At 39.6% G+C, this 26,474-nt stretch overlaps 6 protein-coding genes and 1 pseudogene across 6 annotated transcripts; 3 read left to right on the top strand and 4 right to left on the bottom strand.

Moving 5' to 3' along the window:
* Positions 1-6,132: 6,132 nt before the first annotated feature.
* On the top strand, positions 6,133-18,652 carry LOC112179708 (probable splicing factor 3A subunit 1). The gene is made up of 2 exons (XM_024318171.2): positions 6,133-6,184; positions 16,357-18,652. Exon 2 carries the CDS (start codon positions 16,395-16,397, stop codon positions 18,486-18,488), a length of 2,094 nt encoding a protein of 697 aa, XP_024173939.1. The 5' UTR covers positions 6,133-6,184; positions 16,357-16,394; the 3' UTR covers positions 18,489-18,652.
* On the top strand, positions 6,173-8,356 carry LOC112177401 (probable splicing factor 3A subunit 1). The gene is made up of 2 exons (XM_040511324.1): positions 6,173-7,775; positions 7,854-8,356. Exons 1-2 carry the CDS (start codon positions 6,233-6,235, stop codon positions 8,354-8,356), a joined length of 2,046 nt encoding a protein of 681 aa, XP_040367258.1. The 5' UTR covers positions 6,173-6,232.
* On the bottom strand, positions 8,311-11,009 carry LOC112177400 (annotated as a pseudogene).
* LOC121048770 (50S ribosomal protein L19, chloroplastic-like) lies at positions 11,278-15,303 on the bottom strand. Its single transcript, XM_024318177.2, has 6 exons — positions 15,209-15,303; positions 14,318-15,007; positions 12,607-12,843; positions 12,432-12,518; positions 12,192-12,325; positions 11,278-11,642 (listed from the first exon to the last, which is right to left on the bottom strand). The coding sequence occupies exons 2-6, from the start codon at positions 14,489-14,491 to the stop codon at positions 11,537-11,539; spliced, it is 738 nt and encodes a 245-aa protein (XP_024173945.1). The 5' UTR covers positions 14,492-15,007; positions 15,209-15,303; the 3' UTR covers positions 11,278-11,536.
* Positions 18,653-19,179: 527 nt separating the features above from the next.
* LOC121050599 lies at positions 19,180-19,701 on the bottom strand. Its single transcript, XM_040511323.1, has one exon. It carries the CDS (start codon positions 19,699-19,701, stop codon positions 19,180-19,182), a length of 522 nt encoding a protein of 173 aa, XP_040367257.1.
* A 454-nt stretch (positions 19,702-20,155) lies between these two features.
* On the bottom strand, positions 20,156-23,504 carry LOC112179710 (50S ribosomal protein L19-1, chloroplastic). The gene is made up of 5 exons (XM_024318175.2): positions 23,185-23,504; positions 21,462-21,698; positions 21,286-21,372; positions 21,049-21,182; positions 20,156-20,501 (listed from the first exon to the last, which is right to left on the bottom strand). Exons 1-5 carry the CDS (start codon positions 23,356-23,358, stop codon positions 20,396-20,398), a joined length of 738 nt encoding a protein of 245 aa, XP_024173943.1. The 5' UTR covers positions 23,359-23,504; the 3' UTR covers positions 20,156-20,395.
* A 1,309-nt stretch (positions 23,505-24,813) lies between these two features.
* LOC112177399 lies at positions 24,814-25,785 on the top strand. Its single transcript, XM_024315693.1, has one exon. It carries the CDS (start codon positions 24,814-24,816, stop codon positions 25,783-25,785), a length of 972 nt encoding a protein of 323 aa, XP_024171461.1.
* The last annotated feature ends 689 nt before the right edge of the window (positions 25,786-26,474 follow it).

Below are 26,474 nucleotides of genomic sequence, written 5' to 3'. Positions count from 1 at the left end.
ACCCACTAAAACCCGTTGATACCTGTTAACAATAAATTGGCCATTGAAACCCGTTAACATAAAAATGAATTTATTTTTTTTTTACATTTTTAAAAACTCTTTCACACCCATTATCTATTAAAACCCTTCTAAAAAAAAAAATTTATTTTATATTTTTTTAAACCCTCTTCCAACCCATTACCCATTAAAACTCTTTTTCATTTTTGATTTTCATTCAATCGAACTATCAAAAGTTAATACATATTGGGCTCACAATTCTAAAATAAAATAAAAAAACTCTTGTTTTTTTTTTTCTCTTCTAACCGGGTTCTATGGGTTTCGTCGGGCAACCCGTTTCCGCCTGTTAACTAACGGGTTGTTAACGGGTTGGCAGCCCATTAACACGTTAAGTTATCGGGCAGAAATAAATGGGTTTTTAGCAGACGGTTAATGTGCGTTTAACGGGTCATGGGCTGAATTGCCAGGCCTAGCTGTTACAGTTGGAAACCGATGAACAAAAGCCTAGCTAATTTTAAATCCATTGCTTCCTGATTTTCAGCTTTCTTTTCATCAACTGTTGGAATGCCATGAATATACGTTGACGTCCGAATCTTCCCAATCTCGCCCCTTCCAGGCATCACTTGCATCTTCCCATCCATCCTTCACGGCGAAGCATTGAAACTGCGTTGACATCTATTGGAGCTTTAATCTTAATGTAACTTCCCGAACCTAAATTCACCGGTTTACTAGTCATTGGGACGGTAAACGACCTTTACTTTCACTTTTACTTTCGGTTTAGTACTTTTAGTGGCCCTAAAAGTTGACTTTTTGTTCGGGTCAAAATTTGAGAAAATGTTCTTCATGGAAGTTGTAGAGGACGTTAAACCGAGCGCGTGCATATGTAGTACATAAAAATCGGAGCTCGTATGCGAAAGTTATGAGCGAAATAAGGAAGTTACTGTTCATGGTAAAATTTTGATTAAAATAGAAATTTACCCAGGGTAGGTTTCCATTTCCGGAAACCCACCACAGCTCTTTCTCTCTCCTCCCCCCCGAGCTCTCTCTTCTCCGGTTCGGCCATTTTCCTTCTTCCTTCGATTTCCGGCGATTCCGGCCACCAACCGGCGTGCCACCGGTCATCAGAGGAGCGCCTCCTCCCTCCGATCACCCTAACAACCTTGGTTTTCGACGATTTGACCGAAAAAGCACGGATCGAAGCAAAATCCCCTCCGGCTGCAGTTTGAAGCTTTTGCCGATTTTCTGCGATTCAGGCCACCTCCGGTCCTCATTCCGGCGTCGAAGGTTCGGTTTTCATCACTGATCATTTCCCCTATGGCCTTGTATCACGATTTGTTGTGTAGATGCCGAATCGACGAATTGAAATTCTAGGGTTCTTGAGGATTTCTGGGTTTTTGTTCATTGATCGATTTCGGCCGTTTTTAATTGTTATTTGGGAATGTTGTAGTTGAGAAGTTGAATCAGTGTGTTGAGAAGGTGCTACTGTCAAATTTTGGTGGCCATCAGAGATGGTGGCTGCGGCGCCGCCACTGTGGGCGGCGGTAGCGGCGGCTAGGGTAGTTTATAAATTTCAATTTTTAGCTAGTTAAATTCTATAATTATCATAGAGCTTATATGTGAAGTTTGGTGAATTTTGGAGGAGTTTGGAATTGTTTGTGAATTTTCGAAGTTTGGAGTTTTGTGGTGGAATTATGGGAAATCCGGCCGTCGGATTTCCCTCGTTTTCATTATGGAATATGTAAATTGAGGAATTAGAATTGTGGAAGAGATTTGGGTTGAATTTGAGAAGTATTGGAGATAGGGATTTTCGGATTTCGTTTAAGTTCGTAATTATTATATCGGATTACCGTTTATGGAAATATAATTGTGTACAGGGCAATGTCGCGATTAATCCGTTTATTATATCGGATTAACCGTAGCATTAATTCGCAATTAATGCTACGGTTAGATGAAGGAACTCGTCTGCGTGGTTGCCCAATAGTACTGTGAGTGGACGTTTGTTTTAAATAAGTGATGCATGCATTAATTTATTAAAGCAGGTTTTATTTTATTTACATATTTTCCGAGCATAAAAAGATAATTGCGAATTATCTCGTGGATTTGCTTTTTAATAATGATTCTCATGAATAAATATTGATTTATACCGGTGGTGAGTTTCGGTTATTAAGTTGTTATGCTCGGATTCGAATTTATAATTGATGTTAATTTTCGACGAATGGTTTTCGATATGATTTCCGGATTTATACTATTTATATTATATTTATATTCGTCGATTTGAGACCTTATTTACAAATTGAGTTTGGTTGGAATAAATCTCCATGTTTATTTACTGATTTTCGATTTTGGCATTGGGAATGCCTCATTGACGACCTATTTATTTCTTTAGCGTGTGGGACACGCTATTAATTTATACGGCTTTATGAGTATTTCCGGGTACGGTTGGGAATCGTACCCGTGTTTTCTTTATTCGTGGGACATGGGGAAGCCTTAAGGATTTATGAGATTTTATTAGTTTTTACTCACCATACCTGGGTCGTTATATATATATATTATATTGCTAGCTAGCCTATTAGTGGTCCTCCCTGCTTACTATGTGTTTGTGGGCGAGTAAGAGCAGAGCATGGGATGCTCCAGAGTGTGGGACACTCCGACCCGAGCCTAAGAGGCTCCCTTCTTTCGTATGGTGAAACTTCTTCCCCATATTTTATCTTTATTTGACTAGCGGGGCTAGTCCGATTTTCACTGTAGCCAGCGGGGCTGGTCTTATTTTCTTGAGAAATGAGATTTCGGTTTTGCGATATAGTTTTCGAATGTGGTGACTAGCGAGGCTAGTCAATTTATCGTTTTGGAATTCTTGGATTTAAAGCTAAATGTATTTTTCTAATTGTTGCATGCATCGGTTATTAAAGAGAATAAATGTGGGAAAGTATGAAATCCTTTTTCCTTTGAGTTGTTTATTTTGTCCACTCACGCTAACGTTTTTCGTCTACTTTCCCCTGGGCCTTTCGGTTTCTAATGCCCAGTTTGCAGGCGAATTAGTGGAGGTCGGACGTACATGACATTTGAGGCATAGTTGTCACTACTTCCGCAGTGTAGGATCATTTGATCCTTTACTCCTCTGTTATATCCCTGTGTATAGTAGTACTGCCCTGCTTAACCTTTGGGATTAGTATTTTTGAGTTTTGTGTGTTTTACAGGTTTTCGGGTAGTCCATTTTAGAGGTGACTCTGCCGAATTTTTGGTAGAGTTATCCCCAAGGTGGGCCCCACAGGGCCACCTCGGGTTTCAGGGTGAAATTCGGGGCGGGTCCTGTCACTTAATGACATCTAGCGCCATGAGACGGTACCGTTTGTGAGTTTCCACGGCGACTCAGGCTGCTTGGAGGTCACTAACGGTTTTAAATTGTGTTGGCGAACGTTGTGGAACGCAATCATGAAGCTTCTCAGCCGTTGGTATGAGTCCATCTCCATGTATAGAGAATGATTCTGCACCAGTCCATACAAATATTGCTAAATATTATGAGATCAAATAATAATCTCATATATGCTTCTATTATATTATTTTCTCCATCGTGGATGTATTTATTTACATGTTTGGCTTGTGATGAAGTCAATGTTGAAGAAATTTGATCTCTTGTGTCTCGATTGGATGTCTCAAGCACATTTTGTACAAGTTTAGGACATGAAATGAGGTAAAGCATAAGATCGCTCATTTTAGTGATCGTGAGCGTGGTATTACTTTTTGGTTAGAGGATGAGGCCGATTGGTCCATGCATGAAGTGTATTTGATATAATTTTTGGCTCCACTTGAAAAAATGCAGCAAAAAAATTTAAATAGGAACATAGATCGATTAGAAGATGAATCGAGCAACGTTGACATGGATCAATTTCTCATCTACCTATATCATTGTACACAATTTTGTGTTGACGATCAAGTAGTGGAACATAGATCAATTTCATAACAACAAAACATATAGTTATTGTAAGAGAATAACAACAAATTTTAACTCAAGAAATTAGCAACATGCCGGGTAGCTAGGGAATTAGTTGATCGAACTGCCTGTACGTGCTATGTTTATGTGAACTAGGACTAATTCATGAATCATCGTACCTAAGCAGGTTGCTCTGATCTTGAACAACTTTGATTTTCCTTCCTAATTGAAGGTATACCTTCAATCCTGATTCAGCCACTATTGCACCACCATCGTACAAATCTTCTCCAGCCTCCATTGAGCCCATTTCTTTCGGGAATGTACACAATCGAGCTTGAATTCGTTGCCTTCCTCGTCCTCTTACAACACTAGGATCCCACACAACTCGTATCCTTGGACTGGAAGGAAACACTGAATTCTTTGCCCTTGGTTTGCTTCTGGCAGCAGTTGCACGGTCCTGCACCCGTATTGGTAGTAATGTACATTCGCTTCATTTCTATAGCTGCAGTATGAAAATAGATCAACACTATATCTACCGGTACATATCTTGATGATATTTGTAGGGAACAATACGCTTGATTAAAACTCATTTTTGTTTGCAACTTACCACCCAAGATGTGAAGCATTGGATGTAGGGCCAGAGAAACCAGCAGAGAAACAGAGATCGATCATCTTTCATTAGCTCAAAGAATGGACTCACTCAAAGGAATCGAAGAGTGAAAGTTGCATATAGGTTTTACCGTAGAAAGGCATTTTACCAAGGGTTTGAAGTGTCGCGCTTATCCTTCGCAAACCAGCAATGGATTCCATTGATGCGTTCATTGTTGGTCAGCCCATGGAAAAAGAGGATAGCTAGGGTTTTCAGAGATGAGTAGATACCGAGACAATGCAGGTTTAAATAGACGCTTAGGTTAGTATGTTGACAAGCGTATAATCTGTTTTGAATTTCGTTTTTATTTTTTAGCAAACCTCGACAAAGAGAGGGAAAATTATTAAAAGAAAAAGAAAAACGAGTACATCAAGACGGTGCAAGGGGAAGACAACAACCTTACCCCTCGAAAGATTGAAGAGACATGACCCTTCAAGAACAACTAAAGCACTACAAACTAGCTAAAACGAAAATTAGGAAGACCTAAACGGTCTCGGGCACAAAAGGATGAGGAATCGAATCCCACCAAATCATATCAGACAAAGAATCACCAAAATTAGCTAAAGCATCAGCAACTTGATTATCCTCTCTATAAATGTGTGAAGAACGAAAGTGCATCTGAGAAATCCAATGAAGACAATTACCCCACTCCCCTTGAAGTTGCCAAGGCACCATATGAGGAGATCGTAGGAATGTGAGAACAAGAGATGAATCAACTTCTAGCCAAACATGCACTATAAGAAAGTGTGACGAGATAGAAAAGGATAATGAATTAGTGTAAAAGTCCTTTTGAATTTCAAAAGAATTGTGAAGGGATTTATGATCAGTTGATAAGCCGTGACATCGGAGACAATGTTGCTTAGTTTTAGGACTTTGATTAAATACTATTTATCATAAAATCTTCTACTAATTTGATTAGATACTATTTCAAAACTTGATTGATTAGATTTTTTCCAAATTGATTTTCGATTAGATTTTGAATTAATAAGAGCGAGGGTCTTGTTAATCAAACCCAAATCAGGCGCCAATATATTGTAATAGAAAACAGAATATGTCGTTACATACAATTGAGCAGTAGACAACAAGATAGTATAGGTACTACTTCACAGGTGCTAGAGGTACATAGCGTGCATAGAAAAGCATAACTTCCTAGTACAACGAATTATTGTAATTAGATAAACTAAAAAACATAGGGTCTTGTTATCAGGCCAGGCTGCATTATATATATTAGGGTTTTAAGTATAGAATTTTTGTAAGAATTTGTTAATATCGTCTCGTCACCTTATTGATGCTTAATACAAGGAAAGAAAGATGAGGTTTCTTTATGCAGAAGGAAAAAAAAAGTTAAGTCCCTGCTAATAATCCTAAAAGGAGCCTTTCAAATAATCCTAAGGAGAAGGTTTTCCGATTCAATTAGGTATGCAAATAAATAAGGATTTCTGATATAAAGGGTAGAACGCATAGAGATCTATTTTTCCTTTTTGGAAAAGGAATACTAAGACGGGGATAAAAGCCGGTTTCCAGCCTCCTATACATACCCCAATCACTATTAGCCATAAAAGCCCCAAATATAAGTCTTGCGCAGCAAACAACGTCTAACAGAGAGCACAAACAACAATTCATAACCCCAATTTTGGGTAACCAGGCACGCTGTGATGATGATGATGATGATAAGCTCCATCTCGCCCTTACCAGCTCCTCCTACTTCTGTCACGACACATACAAAGCCTATTGCCATCATCCCTCCACCTCCAGAAACAGCAAAAATCATCAACAAAACTGCCAAGCACGTTTCCAAGAATGGACCGAAATTTGAGACGAAGGTCATCACTGAAAAGACTAGACTAAATCCAGATCCAAAATTCGACTTTTTGAATTCCTCACATCCCTACCATGCATATTATCAGCACCGGGTGGCCGCGTTCCTTTCCCAGCCTGATCAGTCTTCTGAAGAGCCGGCTCCAGTTGTAGATGTTAAAGCTGGAACACCAAAGCCTGATTCCCTCTCCCAGCTTAGACCTGAATGCAAAGTGCCCGAACCATCAGAACCCGAAGAGTTTACTGTTCAGCTCCCTCAAGGAATTAGTGGAGAAGAACTGGATGTTATGAAGCTCACAGCCCAGTTTGTAGCTCGGAATGGGAAATCGTTTTTGACAGAATTGAGAAGTAGAGAGAGTAAAAACCCCCAGTTCTATTTTCTCAATCATAAACATAGCTTGTTCAAGTTTTTTACTTCTCTGGCGGATGCATATTCAAAGGTGTTGATGCCACAAGGGATGACAGAGAAACTGAAGAAGAACGCGGCGGACATGACCATCGTGCTAGAGCGGTGTGTGCATCGGCTGGGGTGGGAGCACTATCAAAAGCAGGCAAAGCAGAAGACTGAAGATGAGATTGAGCAGGAAAGGTTACAAATGGCTGCAATTGATTGGCACGATAATGTCTTGGTCGAAGTCATAGACTTTGATGATGTTGAGGATGACTATTTACCTTCTCCGCTGAGCCTTGAAGAGGTTATAAGTAGGAGCAAAGTCGTTATGGAAGCAGATGATAATGTCGAGGAGTATAGGGATGTTGAAATGGATTTGGATGAAGAAGAGATGCAGCTTGTTGAAGAAGGCATGAAAGTAACGGAGGTGGAACAAGCACCAATGAGAATTGTGAAGAACTGGAAGAGACCCGAGGAGAGGATGATCCAATCCAGTGCCGAAAGAGACATGACGATTTCCCCCATTACCGGGGAGCTTGTACCTAACAATGAGATGTCTGAGCACATGAGGATTTCCCTCATTGATCCAAGATACAGAGAACAGAAAGAAAGGATGTTTGCTAAGATTCGGGAGACTAGTCTTGTTCTTGCTCAGGACGATGAGATCTCAAGAAACATTGTGAACCTTGCGAGAACCCGTCCTGACATTTTTGGTTCCACAGAGGAGGAAGTTTCCAATGCTGTTAAGGCTGACATTGGAAAGCAAGAAAAGCAACAGTTCATATGGGATGGTCATGCTGGAAGCACTGGCCGCGCAGCAAATCAAGCCATGTCACAGAATGCCAATGGGGGTGATAAAACCGATGTTGTGAACAATGAGGCAAGGAACCTTCCTGGTCCGGCGAGACCTTCAGTTCTTCCTCTTCCACCACCTGGTGTTCTTGCCGTTAATCTTCCTAGTGTTCCTGCAAACACAGTTCAGTACGCAGGTACAAATAGCAGTGATTTCCCTGTCCAATTTCCATTGGTTAAGACTACTATGCCTCCGTCAGTGTTTATGTCTGCAGCTAGTATACCTGTACCTCCTCCACCTGTGTCTGAGTTTATAACCATGCAAATGGCCTACATACCTACAAACACAATGCCGATGCCTCCACCGCCTTTGCCTCATGTGCAGCCACCAACACCTCCGCATGCAGAACCTAAGCCAAAGCGACAGAAGCTTGATGATTCAATGCTTATTCCAGAAGATAAATTTCTGGCACAGCATCCGGGACCGGTCGACATCAATATATCTGTTCCCATTGTTAACGAAGATAACCTCATAGGACAACTTTTGGAGATCACAGTGCAGTCTTTATCAGAAACTGTTGGCAGTCTGAAAGAGAAAATTTCTGGGGAAATCCAGCTTCCGGCAAACAAACAGAAATTGAGTGGAAATACGGGCTTTCTAAAAGACAATTTAGAAAGAGATGAACGGTTTGCTGCAATTTTCAACTATGTATCATTTATGACTTCTGTTATTCCTTTTACCTTCTTTGCTATTATATTACAGATTTTGTCTTTATAAGATGATACTGATGTCTTCAATCTTCTCTACTTCCAGGTTCGATGCTGCTTCCACCAATGTTTCTTAAACTAACAATAGTGAACAAGAAAGACGAGTATTTCTGACTTTAGTTTTAATTTATCATGTAAATAATATTGGAAAAATGGAAAGGAAAAAAAAAAATCTATGGTAATGGTTTTGGCCAGAGGTACAATGGTAATGAATTGGTTTACAAAATGGAGTCAAGAGAATCAGGAAAAAAAACAAGCAAAACCAAAGCCTGTTTGATGCTGAGGGGTGGCAAGTGGTACAGTATGGAAGGAGGGTCTGATATAGATCTGAATAAGCTTGCCAATTTCATCAAATACCAGAAGAATTAGATAGGACCCCCACGTTCACACACTTTTCTTTTACTATTCTGACATTGCAAAGTGAGTAGCAAATGAAAGCAACTGTTTAAAGTTAAAGCATTGTTGTACTAAAGACTTTTTACTGAAATCAATTCATTTGCATCTATCTCTAGTTTAAGTAGTAATATCCAGTAAGGAAAAGTTTCAAGAAATCTCACATTGCGTACACGACAAATGGCCTTGGAACTGTCCAGGGCATTCAATAGATTGATAAGCATTTCCCTAGAAAGTGTACTTGCCATAGCCACAGAATCTTTCCCAACGCAGTCAGAGTCATATCCTTTAACAAGCAGTGGGCGATCACAAGCCTGCCGATGGTGCAAAAGCATCAAAAAGGATATTTGCATAGTTTTGATTTTCTGTACCAGCAGAAGCATATGCCTGCAAGAAACAATAGAGTTCGGAATCAGAATATCTATAAAACAGCAAAGAATCTTCATCAGGACTGGGGGTTGGTTATAAAATGGAATTTAATTTGCAACAGGTATTTCAAACTTTTTACTGGCAGATTTAAATTATATGAAAGAAACAAGAGAACACTATTAGATTCCAATGCTGTACCATACACATGTCTAGATGAAAGTCTTGAACTAGTTGACACAAAATTTATACAAATGACGTTACCATCAGTTGCAAAAGGTGTCTGATCAACAATATTTCAGTTAGAGCATTTGCTTACTAGTCATTTCTACAACATCACTTGTACCGTATGGAAAAAAAAGAAGAAGCTAAAATCCGTTGTCTCAAACATTCCTTTTAGATTAATTATTCTCGATTTTGAGGGTATCTTGTTCTGAGTTGATACTTGGTTTTGCTTTTCAGCTATTGTTATTGTCCACTTTCAACAAGTCACTGGATAATCTATCAAAGAGAAACAAAACTTTCATTTTCTCTCTTCAGCAGACAAATCAGAAAAAATCATATGGATTGTCAGATTCCACTATCTCAAGTAGAATAAATAAAATAAAAGGCAATGCACCTTGAATTGAGAGCGCGAATCAGCTTCTAATTTGGTATAGAAGGCCCTCTCCTCAGACGGGAACTCCACTTTACTCGGGTTAATTGTTTTTGGCGGTAAATTAATTATAGGTTGCCCATCAATCATTTTCCCTGCAAAAAAGAAATGATGATCAACACCAACGAGTACAATGAAAGATCTAAAGTACAGAAGCACATTCACATTCTTTCACAGCATAAGAGCAATAACATTAAAATTTATGAAGAGATCTTAAGCCTATAGCTGGGAAAAAAAAAACAGAGAGAGAGAGAGAGAGAGACAGAGAGTAATGGCATGAAGGAAGGGAACAAGATCCTCTTTCTCAATATTGAATTCCAAGATCTAACAGGTAGTGATCACCTACTTCAACAAGGGAAGTCACATATACCCAAAGAGGCAAACAAATTGGAGAGTCATGTTATATCATGCATATTAGTGTGGGTAATATTGGAAAGCATCCATCCATTCTTATAATGAACATGTGAAAAAGCAGAAATAATTACCGACTATCCAGCAAACCAAATAACAAAGACAAAGCATTCACCTTCTGTTTGGCGCAGCATAATAGCTCTCGGAACAGCTTGGAGCTTCTTGTAACCTTGGAGTGAATTTCTGGATATTGGAACCTTAATGGTAGCGTAAAATGATTTATACACAGCATAAGGATTATATTTCAGAAATCTGAAGTAACTATAAAGCATCAACCCATTGCATTTTGTATTGGTGTACCAGATCGACACCATCTTCTTTTGGCTCGAAGGCTACAGCAGGCCCTAGCCACTTCAGTTCTGTGATTCCTAATGGTTTGCGCTTCATCTAGTATCACCCTAAACCAACCGACCCTTGCAAGTGTTTCAAAACTACAATCAAAAGAGGAACTGTCCAATCCTTTCCCACCTTTCTTTCCCTTCTTACTAACAACAGAAGCCTTTTAACTCGTCTTGTTGATAGAAAAATCAGAAGAGAATCCATACTTTTCCACATTTTATTCATCCGCCTTATCCTCATCAACTGAAGGTTGTTTTGGGACTTCATGAGTTACAATAGCATATGTAGTGAGAACCACATCATAGCCTGCAAGTTCTTCAGGATTCTTTGTTCTGATGCCTCCATGATAAACTAGTACAAACAATTTTGCTTCCTCTGCAACCTTCTCATCCAGCTCCCTATCCCACTGTCGAGGAACGCTTGCTGGAGCAGGTCTGATATAGATCTTAATGCTGTTGTATTTCCAGCCTCCGAAGAGCCTGAATTTTGTTGTCTTGAATTATCTATTTGATTGTAAACTACTACTTATCAATTTCTTTGTGCAACGTATTTCTCTGATTCACAGTCAAGAATGCTTAGCCCTATAATAGTAGGTTTAAAATTTATATTAATCAACAGACATGTCATAAACGTGTAAACAATATATCAGGCAGTAGCAGAAATAGTTAACCTTACTGGAAGTCGTGAATATTGTACCTCCAGAAACAAATTTTCAATGATAATACAATGGAACAATGGAAAGAAAAATCAAATTGTACCTCAAGAAAAGAAAAGAAAACTCATTGTACCAAATCACATTTATGCCAATTTGATAATATTCTTCAAGCTCAGTGCACAGTTTCATTAAGTGTAAAATTTTTGCCTGGCATTTCATTTACCCTCGCATCTTCCAGAAATCTCAAAGACTTGCAAAAGATTCAAAGATCTAACATGCTCAAAGCCGAGAAATAAAAAATAGTTTCGGACCCAAGTCATACATGGATATCATAGGGAACATCATTTCTATCTCACTAGGCAAATGGATCACTATTGCTTCTTGAGAGCATTCATTTTGTCCCTGAGATAGTAAAGCTTGGCCCTCCGCACTTTCTTCTTGTCCAGTATCTTTATCTCCTTTATGTTAGGCGAATACCTGTCATACACCAACAGCAGTCAGCGGTCATTCTGTAGAGACTGAGAACATAGTTAATAATGAAACAAATGATAAGAACATGCAACCCTACTCATTTTTAAACTTTGAGTTCAAATCTTGACAAATACAAGTCACAGGCTGCAATTGAGCTTGTAATTTACAATGTTTTACTGTTTATCTAAAAGAACTAATCAAACAGTAGAAAAGTAGTCCTACTGGTTTAAGTGATGGACAATTATACTAATGACTTATGGATCCAAGATTTGGAATAACCATACTATTACAAATCAACAAATATCTACTCATTATTTAAGCCATTAATCTATAAATTCCAACAAAAATTAATGAAAATCGTATGCAGGACGTTTTACAACTATCTGATACATATTGTAGTTGAGAAAAAACAACTTATTAGGGTAAATGGATACATCCTGCTTCTAGGATATCCAACTACAAAAATCACAGGTTCACACCACACACTTGAAGCAGAGTAAAAAACAGCAGAAACAAAGGGCCATATTAGGAAACAGAAACACCAGATTTTCTTACAATGGAAAGAGAGATTCAACCCCGACTCCAGCAACTAGCCTCCTGATTCTGAATGTAGAGTTTAAACCAGCATTACGTCTTGCTATCACAATGCCTTTCAAGACTGAAACACGCCGCTTGTTGTCGGGTACTTCCTGTTCGCATATGGAGGTTAGTGAGAGGAATAAAAAAAAATTGTCTTCAACAGAATAGCATCCACAAGAAAAAGAGCACCATAACATCAAGAAGAATATATTATACCACTCTGAGTTGCACGATATAACCAGGCTTTATGTCAGGTATTTCTCTCTGCCCCCTCACTTCCCCTACAGCTTCCTTATCTAGAATCTGAGGAAAGCATAGAATTAACAATTGCTGAAATAGGAAGAGATCATCTATTACTTCTTATCATCAATGCCAAGAGATAGATGCATGCCTGCATTATGTGCTTGGCAGTTTTATCAAGCCTCTTAAATTTGATGCGGGGAGGTGCATCAAGCTCAGTTGTTGAATCTTGAGTTGCTGATTCAACCGTATTACCCACTGTTGTTATGCATCTGCTGGGGAAAGGTGGTGAAACTGCTGCCCATTGAAGCAAGCCTGGTTGAGGACTCCTAATTAGCAAGGCACTACTTGAGCACGTCAATGTCTCAGTTTGAGAGCCCGTTTTGGCCTGGTAGAATAACACTATAAGCATCACAAATAAGTCTATACTTTGGAAAAACAAAAACTACATCTTGATCTTCAAATGAATTCTACAGAAACTTATGACCTTGATGAACAATACCAAGTGATAATCCAAATGATGAAAAGGTAATACACATGCACATACAGATTCACTAGTGCACTAGAGGATGCAAATATAATGGTTCTAATATATCAATGCAACTCACTACAATGTTCTCAATATGATACCATGAACCAAATTTCTTTGAAGTTAACAGGGAAACAACTGACATTCACAACTGTAGTTGTGGTTTAATAATAATGATTATCTGCCTGGTAAACTTTTACTCAAAACTGATGGTGGAAGAGACAACCCGAAAATGTTCAAACCAAGATCATTTTATTGAATATTTGATCAAACTAGCCAGAAGTTAATTGTCCTTCAGATAACTCAACCCTTTTCTGCAAAAACCAACTTCTTCAACTTCTCAAAGCTCCTGCTAGACATAACGACTCTAACTCTTATTACAGTAAAGCTATGGCCAAACACTTATTATGGTCTAAGAAAAAAAGAAAGAAAAAAAAAAAAAACCCATACAGCCATGGCCATGATCAGGCACGGAACTAGGGGGCCAGTTGTTTTTGAAAAGAATTTCAAGCAAGACAAGGTATAATGAGATCAGAAATTTTCAGCATTGACTATTCCTTCTTCAAATGCTCACAACCCGAGATAAAAAAAAGTCCGAAGGGAGTGATTCCACTTAAACTGGAAAGTACACTCACAGAGCTTTCCATCCATATCAAGTAGGTCACCCAATTTCCACTGAAGTGAAAATGGTAGCCTGTCAAAATTGAAAAACTGTTCTGCGAACTGCTGCAGACCTACAGTCACTCAAACTGCTATTTCTCCAAATCCAGAAGACTGAAAAGGATAAAACCACCAGGAACAGAAACTAGACACATTTCCCCTTCTTCCCATAAAATTTCACACTCCAATTAAATCTGAGAAGAAAACTATAGGCCTGCAAATTCACCGTTCTATCATGCAGATTCTGATATTGGTGTACTTGGTTTGCTATTGTGGAAGCTACAGGGCACAAAAGTAAATACTGTTTCTCAGCCATATGTGAGACATGTAGGTCTAAGTTCCTGCAAATTTTAAGCTCCATATTCCCGCTGGTTTAGAAACTATAGCCTTCCAAAGTCAATCTACAGTCATTTTTTCTGTTCTGACCCTCCAGCAGTCCAATCAATATTCCATTAGTTTTACTACTCCAAATGAAAAACCCTTTTACAGGAAAACACTAGACATATAGAACTACAATCCCACAAAATTTCAGAGCTTATGCTCTCCCGCAGACGAAACAGACTTCAATCATCAGCCACTGATTTCAATCTTCAACTAACATAACACTCAAAGCAATTAAAGAACAATGAAGAAAAATGAAATTGGAAAATTAAGGAGCGATTCGAAAACATACGAATGCAGGCCATGAATGATAAGAACACTTGGAGAGAGACCCAACTCCATTGGAAGCTATGGAGCCGCTAAACCCAGCACCGCCGCGAAATGGGTTTGCTCCGATTGGACTGAAATGAGCCATCTTTGAGCTTTGCCTATGGAGAAACTGCAGTCCCGCACTTAAAGATTGCATTTTTATGAAGCTCAAGTTTGCAAAATCGAAATGGTTTTGTTGGGTTGCTCAGAAAATGAAGTGAGGATTTTTGTTTCTGGGACGATGATGCCAAAACCCCACAGTGGTTTTGGAATTGGGGGTTTATGTTCAGAGCTTCTTATTGATGCTTAATAGTCAATGTTTTAAAAGGCTAAGGCGTAGCCGAGGCGTTGCCAGGAGAGCCTCAGTAAGGCGTTCGCCTTGAGGCATAAGGCATAAGCCTTACGTATAAATGAGTTATATAACTGTATTTATGCAATCATTAGTCTTATATATTGAACATGTATTGTAACCAAACAAACATTATAAATTATCATCCATTCATAATAACCAAGTACTAAAACCATATGTAATCTAGTTGATAACAATAGATACAGATGAAAGAAAATTGATCCAGCATGCTGAATATCATATTGTTAGATACCAAGAAACCAATTTAATCGCCTCCCAATTTCATAGTTCATTACTGGAAGTTAACAAAGCTCACAACATGACCTGCATTAGTGTTCTTTGCATTAATACAATTGTGTCTTTATCATATCTATGCAAGACGATCTAGAAGAAGTAATGGTAATATGATTGCAGGTGATAAAATATCCAATAGACTCAAGCTAGATGGTAACTTGTAATTTAATCCAATCAAAAATGTCAGTTCGTAAATCCCAAATTGCTACATAACGACATACACAGTCGTACCTCTAGTCTTCTGCTCTATCAAACAAGTCATCAAAAGCTATCAAACAAGTCATCAAAAGTCAAAGGGTCGCCACCGTAGTACGCATCACGTGCCTGCCACGTGCACCAAAAACAACAACCAAAGATTGATTCATCTTGATCAAAAAAAACAAAAACAAGATTGAATCTTCCATCACCGAAATTTTTTTTTATTGACGCAACAATTCACTGTTAAGATGAAGAAAGACACAAAATTTCCAAGCATTAAGTGATAATAATCCAGAAAGAACCTGCCTTTACATTTCAGGAATACAAATCAGAATCAAAAGATCCTTCTCGTCTCAAACTCCGGCCAGATGACACAGAGCACCGCCTTGATCTTGTTGATTTCACACTTAGCCAACAGAGCAGCACCCAACCCATCCACACACTCGCCGAAGTAGGGGCCGGCAGCGGGGTCTTCGCGACTGGTGGCAAGGTTGCTGCCGCTGGTGGAGATTCAAGCGGAAAATGGAGATCCGGTTCGGAGGGTTCTGGAACTTTCGGGGACGGTGGACCCGATCACATTGGGGGGGGGGGGGGGGGCGCGGAGGCATCCGTGTCCGCCATGAAACTGAAGCGTGGAGGAGCTATTGGGATTGACGGGTTTGAGAGTTAAGGAGTCGGGGAGGAGGCTGGTTTGAGACTGATTTCTGGCTTTGTGCTTGGCTCATCTCCCTAAATGAATGTGGTTTCTGACACCAAACGACGTCGTTTTGGTGTTAAGAAAAGAAAAAAAAAAAAAACTTCCCAGGCGCTCGCCCAGTACGCCTTGAAACCCGTTTCCCACGCTTTCGCCGCCTTCAGCAGCGCCTTGAGCGCCTCTGCGCCTCAGCTACAAAACGAAGGCAATACAAGGAAAGAAAGATGAGGTTTCTTTATGCAGAAGGAAAAAAAAAGTTAAGTCCCTGCTAATAATCCTAAAAGGAGCCTTTCAAATAATCCTAAGGAGAAGGTTTCCCGATTCAATTAGGTATGCAAATAAATAAGGATTTCTGATATAAAGGGTAGAACGCATAGAGATCTATTTTTCCTTTTTGGAAAAGGAATACCAAGACGGGGATAAAAGCCAGTTTCCAGCCTCCTATACATCTTGCGCAGCAAACGTCTAACAGAGAGCACAAACAACAATCCATAACCCCAATTTTGGGTAACCAGGCACGCTGTGATGATGATGATGATAAGCTCCATCTCGCCCTTACCAGCTCCTCCTACTTCTGTCACGACACATACAAAGCCTATTGGCATCATCCCTCCACCTCCAGAAACAGCAAAAATCATCAACAAAACTGCCAAGCACGTTTCCAAGAATGGACCGGAATTTGAGAAGAAGGTCATCACTGAAAAGACTAAACAAAATCCAGATTCAAAATTCGACTTTTTGAATTCCTCACATCCCTACCATGCGTATTATCAGCACCGGGTGGCCGCGTTCCTTTCCCAGCCTGATCAGTCTTCTGAAGAGCCAGCTCCAGTTGTAGATGTTAAAGCTGGAACACCAAAGCCTGATTCCCCCTCCCAGCTTAGACCTGAATGCAAAGTGCCCGAACCACCAGAACCCGAAGAGTTTACTGTTCAGCTCCCTCAAGGAATTAGTGGAGAAGAACTGGATGTTATGAAGCTCACAGCCCAGTTTGTAGCTCGGAATGGGAAATCGTTTTTGACAGAATTGAGAAGTAGAGAGAGTAAAAACCCCCAGTTCTATTTTCTCAATCATAAACATAGCTTGTTCAAGTTTTTTACTTCTCTGGCGGATGTATATTCAAAGGTGTTGATGCCACAAGAAGGGATGACAGAGAAACTGAAGAAGAACGCGGCGGATATGACCATCGTGCTAGAACGGTGTGTGCATCGGCTGGGGTGGGAGCATTATCAAAAGCAGGCAAAGCAGAAGACTGAAGATGAGATTGAGCAGGAAAGGTTACAAATGGCTGCAATTGATTGGCACGATAATGTCTTGGTCGAAGTCATAGACTTTGATGATGTTGAGGATGACTATTTACCTCCTCCGCTGAGCCTTGAAGAGGTAATAAGTAGGAGCAAAGTCGTTATGGAAGCAGATGATAATGTCGAGGAGTATAGGGATGTTGAAATGGATTTGGATGAAGAAGAGATGCAGCTTGTTGAAGAAGGCATGAAAGTAACGGAGGTGGAACAAGCACCAATGAGAATTGTGAAGAACTGGAAGAGACCCGAGGAGAGGATGATCCAATCCAGTGCCGAAAGAGACATGACGATTTCCCCCATTACCGGGGAGCTTGTCCCTAACAATGAGATGTCTGAGCACATGAGGATTTCCCTCATTGATCCAAGATACAGAGAACAGAAAGAAAGGATGTTTGCTAAGATTCGGGAGACTAGTCTTGTTCTTGCTCAGGACGATGAGATCTCAAGAAACATTGTGAACCTTGCGAGAACCCGTCCTGACATTTTTGGTTCCACAGAGGAGGAAGTTTCCAATGCTGTTAAGGCTGAGATTGGAAAGCAGGAAAAGCAGCAGGTCATATGGGATGGTCATGCTGGAAGCACTGGCCGCGCAGCAAATCAAGCCATGTCACAGAATGCCAATGGAGGTGATAAAACCGATGTTGTGAACAATGAGGCAAGGAACCTTCCTGGTCCGGCGAGACCTTCAGTTCTTCCTCTTCCACCACCTGGTGTTCTTGCCGTTAATCTTCCTAGTGTTCCTGCAAACACAGTTCAGTACGCAGGTACAAATAGCAGTGATTTCCCTGTGCAATTTCCATTGGTTAAGACTACTATGCCTCCGTCAGTGTTTATGTCTGCAGCTAGTATACCTGCACCTCCACCTATATCTGAGTATACAACCATGCAAATGGCTTACATACCTACAAACGCAATGCCGATGCCTCCACCGCCTTTGCCTCATGTGCGGCCACCAACACCTCCGCATGCAGAACCTAAGCCAAAGCGACAGAAGCTTGATGATTCAATGCTTATTCCAGAAGATAAATTTCTGGCACAGCACCCGGGACCGGTCGGCATCAATATATCTATTCCCAATGTTGATGAAGGTAACCTCAAGGGACAACTTTTGGAGATCACAGTGCAGTCTTTATCTGAAACTGTTGGCAGTCTGAAAGAGAAAATTTCTGGGGAAATCCAGCTTCCGGCAAACAAACAGAAATTGAGTGGAAATACGGGTTTTCTAAAAGACAATTTGTCCCTTGCATATTACAATGTAGGAGCAGGACAAACACTTGCTCTTTCAATAAGAGAGCGCGGTGGAAGAAAGAGATGAACGGTTTGCTGCAATTTTCAACCATGTATCATTTATGACTTTTGTTATTCCTTTTACCTTCTTGCTGTTATATCACGGTTATATTACATATTTTTTTGTCTTTAAAAGATCATATTGATGTCTTTAATCTTTTCTACTAGCAGGTTGGGTGCTGCTTCCACCAATGTAAACTAACAACAGTGAACAAGAAAAACCATATTTCTGACTCTCTTTTTTTTTTGATAAAAATTTCAGTAGTTACTCAATTACTTAGGCAAGTCAAAACAATTATCATGAAGATACACATTCCTCTACAAACTAATCTAAAATGGACATGCAATCATATTGCATTATTACCAACAAAATAGAATGACACTGAGCAATTTCACCAGGCAACAACCACCCGCTGCAACTATATATAACAAGCAACTGCTTTGAGTGATGCTCAAACCAGTTAGACCCACCCAACAATACCCAGCACTACGGCAGATAAGAGAAACGTGCAAAAGTTAAGACTCTTGGGGTGCCTAAAATCTCGTTGGAGTGTCAATGCCCATCATACAGCAGATGGCTTGATATTAAGATTATAAGTAGAACAATTGCAACTAGAAGTCCCTCCAGAATTGATGATTTGATCTGACAAACTTCATCACAGGTTGTCGAATTGGCTGATGCATTTCCTGAATCCTGAGGCACTTTCAGCGAGAAACTCTCAATGAGAAGGATATTGGATTGATTTAATGGGGTCTGAAACATATAGAACTGCATATTTTGCCCCAGACTGATCCACAAAACTAACCATCTCAGAGAATTTTTTACTCTCTGAATGTGGGGGTTCTAGTTCCTTTTTAGAATCAGATCCTTTGTGGCAGAACACCACCAAATCTGCTTCCCCATTTGGTCTCTTCTCCATCCTCGAAAGAATATAATCATGGACCGAATGCAGGTCTGAAACAAACATTGAGCATGACTCCAAGAAACAAACATTACTGAATCCAAAATTCTGCCCACAAATCTCTGACATCCCTGACACTAAAGAACTTTCCATAGCATCCTTCTCTGATGCAGAAATACAGGGGAATGCCATGGAGAAATTTGATTGTGTGAAAGAGACTTTAAGCAAGTCCACAAGAGCTGGATAAGCATGTTTGGAGAGTTTGCTTGCAGAAATATCTGAAGATTGCAACTCTGTACCAACGAAGACGAGCAAGGTCCAAAGGCTGATGAACTTCATTGCTAGGGTACAGCAAGTTCGACCAGCCCCCTTCTGATTGCACACTTGGCTAAAGATAGTCCCGTAATTAATGGCTGCCTTGACTTGAAAAATGTGGTGACCAGAGGAAAGCTGGCAGTGTTATAAGTGGAGGGCAATGACAGCCCTGAAGAAATCTGAGAGGCAACCAGCAAAGCCGCCAAATATGCTTAGCAAAGGTAAAGCAGCCTTCATCTTTGGTCCTGAGGGCTGAGGCTGAGAAACTTGATCCTTTTATCAGAAATTCTAATAATCCTTTTGTTGCTGATTTTGTCAGAATTCAGAAATCAGATTCCACGAAACCAACCTGTCGATGTCTTCTCCCTTGGCTACTACTGACCATATTTCTGACTACTTATAACTTATTATGATAAAATAAACAATGGGAAGGAAAAAAAAAATCAAATTGTACCTCAAGACAAGAAAAGAAAACTCATTGTACAGAAACACATTTATGCCAATTTTGATAACATTCTTCAAGCTCAGTTCAAAGTCAACAAGTATAAAATTTTTGCCTGGCATTTCATTTACCCTCGCATCTTCCAGAAATTTCAGACTTGAAAAAGATCAAAGATCTAACATGCTCAACGAAAAGAAACAAAAGGTAGTTTCCGACCTAAGTCATACATGGACATCATAGGGAACATCGTTTTTATCCCACTAGGCAAATGGATCACTATTGCTTCTTGAGGGCATTCATTTTGTCCCTCAGATAGTAAAGCTTGGCCCTCCGCACTTTCTTCTTGTCCAATATCTTTATCTCTTTTATGTTAGGCGAATACCTGTCATACACCAATAGCGGTCGGCGGTCATTGTGTAGAGACTGAGAACATAGTAGATAATGAAACAAATGATAAGAACAGGCAACCCCACACATTATTAGAATTTGAGTTCAAATCTTTGACAAATAAAAGTCACAGGATTCAATAGAGCTTGCAATTCACAATGAGATAGACAACAGAAAGAACTAATCAATCAGTGGAAACATAATCCTAATGGTTAAAGTGATGGACAATTATACAAATGACTTATGGCTCCAAGGTTTGCAAGAACCATACCATTACACAACCAACAAATATTTACTCTTTATTTGAGCCATTAATCTATAAGTTCCAAGAAAAATTAATAAAAATCATATGCAGGACGTTGTACAACTATCTGATACATATTGTAGTTGAGAAAAAACAACTTATAAGGGTAAATAGATACATCCTGCTTCTACGACATTAACTAAGAAAATCACAGATTCACATTTCACAATTGAAGGAGAGGCAAAAACAGTAGAAACAAAGGGCCATTTTAGGAAACAGAAACACCAGATTTTCTTACAGTGGAAAGAGAGATTCAACCCCGACTCCAGCAACTAGCCTCCTGATTCTGAATGTAGAGTTTAGACCAGCATTACGTCTTGCTATCACAATGCCTTTCAAGACTGAAACACGCCGCTTGTTGTCGGGTACTTCCTGTTCGCATATGGAGGTTAGTGAGAGGAACAAAAGAAATTGTCTTCAACAGAATAGCATTCACAAGAAAAAGAGCACCATAACATCAAGAAGAATATTATACCACTCTGAGTTGCACGATATAACCAGGCTTTATATCAGGTATTTCTCTATGCCCCCTCACTTCCTGTACAGCTTCCTTATCTAGAATCTGAGGAAAGCACAGAATTAACAATTGCTCACAATAGGAAGAGATCATCTGTTATTTCTTATCATCAATGCCAAGAGATAGATACATGCCTGCATTATGTGCTTGGCAGTTTTATCAAGCCTCTTAAATTTGATGCGGGGAGGTGCATCAAGCTCAGTCATTGAATTTTGGGTTGATGATTCAACCGTATTACCCACTGTTGTCATGCACCTGCTGGGGAAAGGTGGTGAAACTGCTGTCCATCGAAACAAGCCTAGTTGAGGACTCCTAAGTAGCATGGCACTACTCGAGCATGTCAATGTCTCAGTTTGAGAGCCTGTTTTAGCCTGGTAGAATAACACTATAAGCATCACAAATAAGTCTATCCTTGGAAAAACGAAAGCTACATCTTGTTCTTCAAATGAATTCTACACAAACTTATGACCTTGATAAACAATATCAATTGATAATCCAAATGATGAAAGGTAATATACATGCACAGACAGATTCGCTAGTGCACTATGGGATGCAAATATAATGGTTTTAATATATCAATGTAACTCACTACAATTGTTCTCAATATGATACCATGAACCAAATTTCTTTGAAGTTAACAGGGAAACAGCTGAAATTCACAACTGTAGTAGTGGTTGAATAATAATGATTATCTGCCCAGTCAACTTTTACTCAATACTGATGGTGGAAGAGACAACCCGAAAATGTTCAAAGATCATTTTATTGAATATTTGATCAAAATAGCCAGAAGTTAATTGTCCTTCAGATAACTCAACCCTTTTCTGTAAAAACCAACTTCTTCAACTTCTCAAAGCTCCTGCTAGCCTCGACTCTAAACTCTTATTACAGTAAAGCCATGGCCAAGCAATTATTATGGTCTCAAAAAAAAAAAAAAAACAGAACCAATACAGCCATGGCCATGATCAGGCATGGAACTAGGGGGCTGAGTTGTGCTGCAGCCCACCCCAGTTTTTTTAAAAGAATTTCAAGCAAGACAAGATATAATGAGATCAGAATTTCAGCATTGACCATTCCTTCTTCAAATGCTCACAACCCGAGATAAAAAAGTCTGAATGGAGTGATTCCACTTAAACTGGAAAGTACACTCACAGAGCTTTCCATCCATATAAAGTAGGTCACCCAATTTCCACTGGAGTGAAAATGGTAGCCTGTCAAAATTGAAAAACTGTTCTGCGAACTGCTGCAGACCTACAGTCACTCAAACTGCTGTTTCTCCAAATCCAGAAGACTGAAAAGGATAAAACCACCAGGAACAGAAACTAGACACATTTCCCCTTCTTCCCATAAAATTTCACACTCCAATTAAATCTGAGAAGAAAACTATAGGCCTGCAAATTCACCGTTCTATCATGCAGATTCTGCTTTAAGCTGATTCTGATATTGGTGTACTTGGTTTGCTATTGTGGAAGCTACAGGGCACAAAAGTAAAAAATGTTTCACAGCCATATGTGAGACATGTAGGTCTAAGTTCCTGCAAATTTTAAGCTCCATATTCCCGCTGGTTTAGGAACTATACCCTTCCAAAGTCAATCTACAGTAATTTTTTCTGTTCTGAGCCTCCAGCATTCCAATCAATATTCCATTAGTTTTACGACTCCAAATGAAAAAACCCTTTTACACGAAAACACTAGACATATAGAACTACAATCCCACAAAATTTCAGAGCTTATGCTCTCCCGAAGACGAAACAGACTCCAATCATCAGCCACTGATTTCAATCTTCAACTAACATAATACTCCTCAAAGCAATTAAAGAACAATGAAATTGGAAAATTAAAGAGCGATTCGAAAACATACGAATGCAGCCCATGAATGATAAGAACACTTGGAGAGAGACCCAACTCCATTGGAAGCTATGGAGCCGCTAAACCCAGCACCGCCGCGAAATGGGTTTGCTCCGATTGGACTGAAATGAGCCATCTTTGAGCTTTGCCTATGGAGAAACCGCAGTCCCGCACTTAAAGATTGCATTTTTATGAAGCTCAAGTTTGCAAAATCGAAATGGTTTTGAAGGGTTGCTCAGAAAATGAAGTGAGGATTTTTGTTTCTGGGAATTTAACGGAGATTGAACGACGATGATGCCAAAACCCCACAGTGGTTTTGGAATTTGGGGGTTTATGTTCAGAGCTTCTTCTTCTTCTTTTTTCCCAAAGGTTAGGGCCTGAATTGGGCCTGATTTGAAATATACGATCTTAGCCCAATAGTAAAATTGGGCCGACGTTACTGACATTTATAGAGCAAAACTCATTATTATCGTGTAATTTGCATGCCAAATTTGTAAATTTGATCGGAAATTCTATAGTGCATTTGATGTATTGATGTTTACATAAATTTAAGAGCCTTATTTTGTGGTGATGAAACATTTTTGTACGATTTGTTCATGCTTCATGTGTGCAAGTTTACGGAAAAATTATCTTTAGTCAAAATGCACAGTGACTATAATGTGAGTGCCTATGTGATCCACCATGAACTCAAAGACCCAAATCCATCAAGATATTCAACCAGTTAAATCTTCCCCACAAAGATCTAAATATAAGAATCTCATTTTTGGGGAGTATTTTCCTTTTTTATTGTTGTGCATCAACAACATCTCACAGCAGATAAATCCTCTCATTCTATAAAACTTGTTTTCTTTTTTTCTATATTTATAGAAATGGGGGCATTATCCAGCACACTCTGCAACAATAATGAGCACCTATACATATATGGGGCTGCATGACACAGCTAGAGGGGGCTGGACCAGATCTGCAGCTGCTAGAGATTCCTGAGACTTTTTAGTTTTTACTCACCAATTGTCTCCACCCCTAGATTCCCTCTCCTACACCATTTTTGAACACAAAGTTCTGAACTTTACTTCTCCTCCATCCCACATTGAAACTTTATGTACACTTATTGAAACAATAAACAATCATCAAGACCCACATTGAAAAACCCAATTCCATTTAGCTTTGACTGGTCATTGTATAGTTAGCTAGAAATCTGAACCTCAAATCTGGTGTGTGTATAAATTTGCCTTTCTGTTATTAACCACATGTACAGAACCAAGTGATTTTAAAGTGCAGCAGAAGCAAAACCCACCTAGGATTCACTAAAGCTGTCTGGTAAATCAAAAGGAGAAAACTTTATAAAAACACATAAAGAAGCCCAATTTAAAAAGAATCCAATCCAAATCCAGCAGATAACAGAATATAAAAGTGTGGTTCTTCCCTCACTCTCACTCAGTGCCAGTCTATCTGCCAGTTTGGAATTCAATTTTTAAATCCCATTAATGCTGCCAAAGAACCCCTCTGGCAGCGTCTGCGACTCACCCATCTTGTGACTAAGATATCTCTCACTCTCCCCATGTTATTAAAATTCCCTCTACTCACAGATTTCACAATCCAACTCTCTCCAATTTGTTTCCCTCCCTCCTCACAACTTCTCACTATGCAAGACCACATTGGCATCCCTGCTTGCTTTTCTTCAGCTGAGAAGCTCAGTGATGATGCCTCAGCCGTGACCAGGTCAGGCCACAGTGTCTACATGTCAGTCTACAGAGCCAAGATTGCTGATCAGAGCCGTCTGATCACAATCACATGGTGCAAAAACCTTCTCCTTCATGGCCTCTCAGTCTCTGTGGAGGGCCCAGATGGAGAGAACCACCATTCCTGCAAAGTTGAGCTCAAGCCATGGTACTTCTGGAGAAAACAAGGCTCGAAGCGGTTTGCTGTCAATGGGAAATCTGTCGACATTTTCTGGGATCTCAAGGCTGCAAAATTTAATGGTGGAACTGAGCCAAAGTCTGAGTATTATGTTGCGGTTGTCTGTGAGGAAGAGGTTGTGTTACTGCTCGGTGATCTTAAGAAAGATGCATATAAGAAGACAGGGTTTAGGCCTGCTTTGATTGATCCCATTTTGGTTTCTAAAAAAGAACACATCTTTGGCAAGAAGAAGTTTACCACAAAGGCCAAGTTTTATGAGAAGGGCAGGCTTCACGAAATCTCTATTGAGTGCAAGAATAGAGCTGCAAACACGGGCAATGTTGGGAATTCAGTAAATGGCGTTGAGCCAGAGTTGGAGATTAGAGTAGATGGGCATTTGGTGGTTCATGTCAAACACCTTCAGTGGAAGTTCAGAGGTAATGAGTCTATTCATATTAACAAGTTAAGAATAGAGGTGTATTGGGATGTCCATGACTGGTTGTTTAGTCCTGGTTTAAGGCATGCATTGTTTATTTTCAAGCCAATTTTGCCTTCCACATCTCTATCACCACTGTCTAGGTCATCTTCTTCTTCGCCGCCTTCATCTTCCCTGTCATCAACACTGTCTTCCCAGACAAGTTGTGGTTCACTAGAAGGGCTTAATGCAAGTGGCTCTTCTGAGTTTTGCTTGTTTCTTTATGCTTGGAAGGTTGAGTGAGGAATATTATGGGCCCGTTTGGTAATGCTTTTAGAAGTGCTCCAAGAGCGTTTCACATACTCAAAAACGCTTTTGGTAGCCCTCCGACGGAAATAGTTAAAAGTGTTTTTTGAGTTATAGAAACACCGCCGATCAAACCCTTTGTTAGACTACTATCATCATCATTGTGATCTGAAGAATGAGGCAGGCCAATGAAAAGGGTCATCAAGAAATGGGAGATGGGACATCGTGGAATGGTGAAGATGCATGTTGGATTGAGAAGGAAGTGGGACCCAAGAAAGGTTGGGGAGTTAGTTACAGCTGGGAATGAGAAAATGGGCATATTGGACAAAGACAGATTGTAACATCACATAGATGCTCAATAATTTTCTCCATCTACATCTGTTTATTTTTATATATACAAACTCTCTCTCTCTCTCTTTCTTGATCTGATCTTGATAATTGAGCAGTAGGTAGTTTTCTTTCTAACTCTGTGTACCAAACCATGTATGGCTCCAAAGTTTTTATATAAAAGAAATGTAGAAAGTATGCTCAAAGGTTATTGAATGTCTGTATCTGGTATAAAATGGTCATACATATGCAAGTGACAGAGAGGAGCTGTTTTTATTTTTTATTTTTTATTTTTTATTATTGGAGGAGCTGTTTGTTGATGATGATTGATTGAATCACTAATTGGCAACTTGCAACAG

Source organism: Rosa chinensis, chromosome 7 (assembly GCF_002994745.2).
Source record: "Rosa chinensis cultivar Old Blush chromosome 7, RchiOBHm-V2, whole genome shotgun sequence".
Taxonomy (NCBI): Eukaryota; Viridiplantae; Streptophyta; class Magnoliopsida; order Rosales; family Rosaceae; genus Rosa; species Rosa chinensis.
The sequence above is the reverse complement of the archived record's forward strand: the minus strand, read 5'-3'. Positions and strand labels throughout refer to the sequence as shown.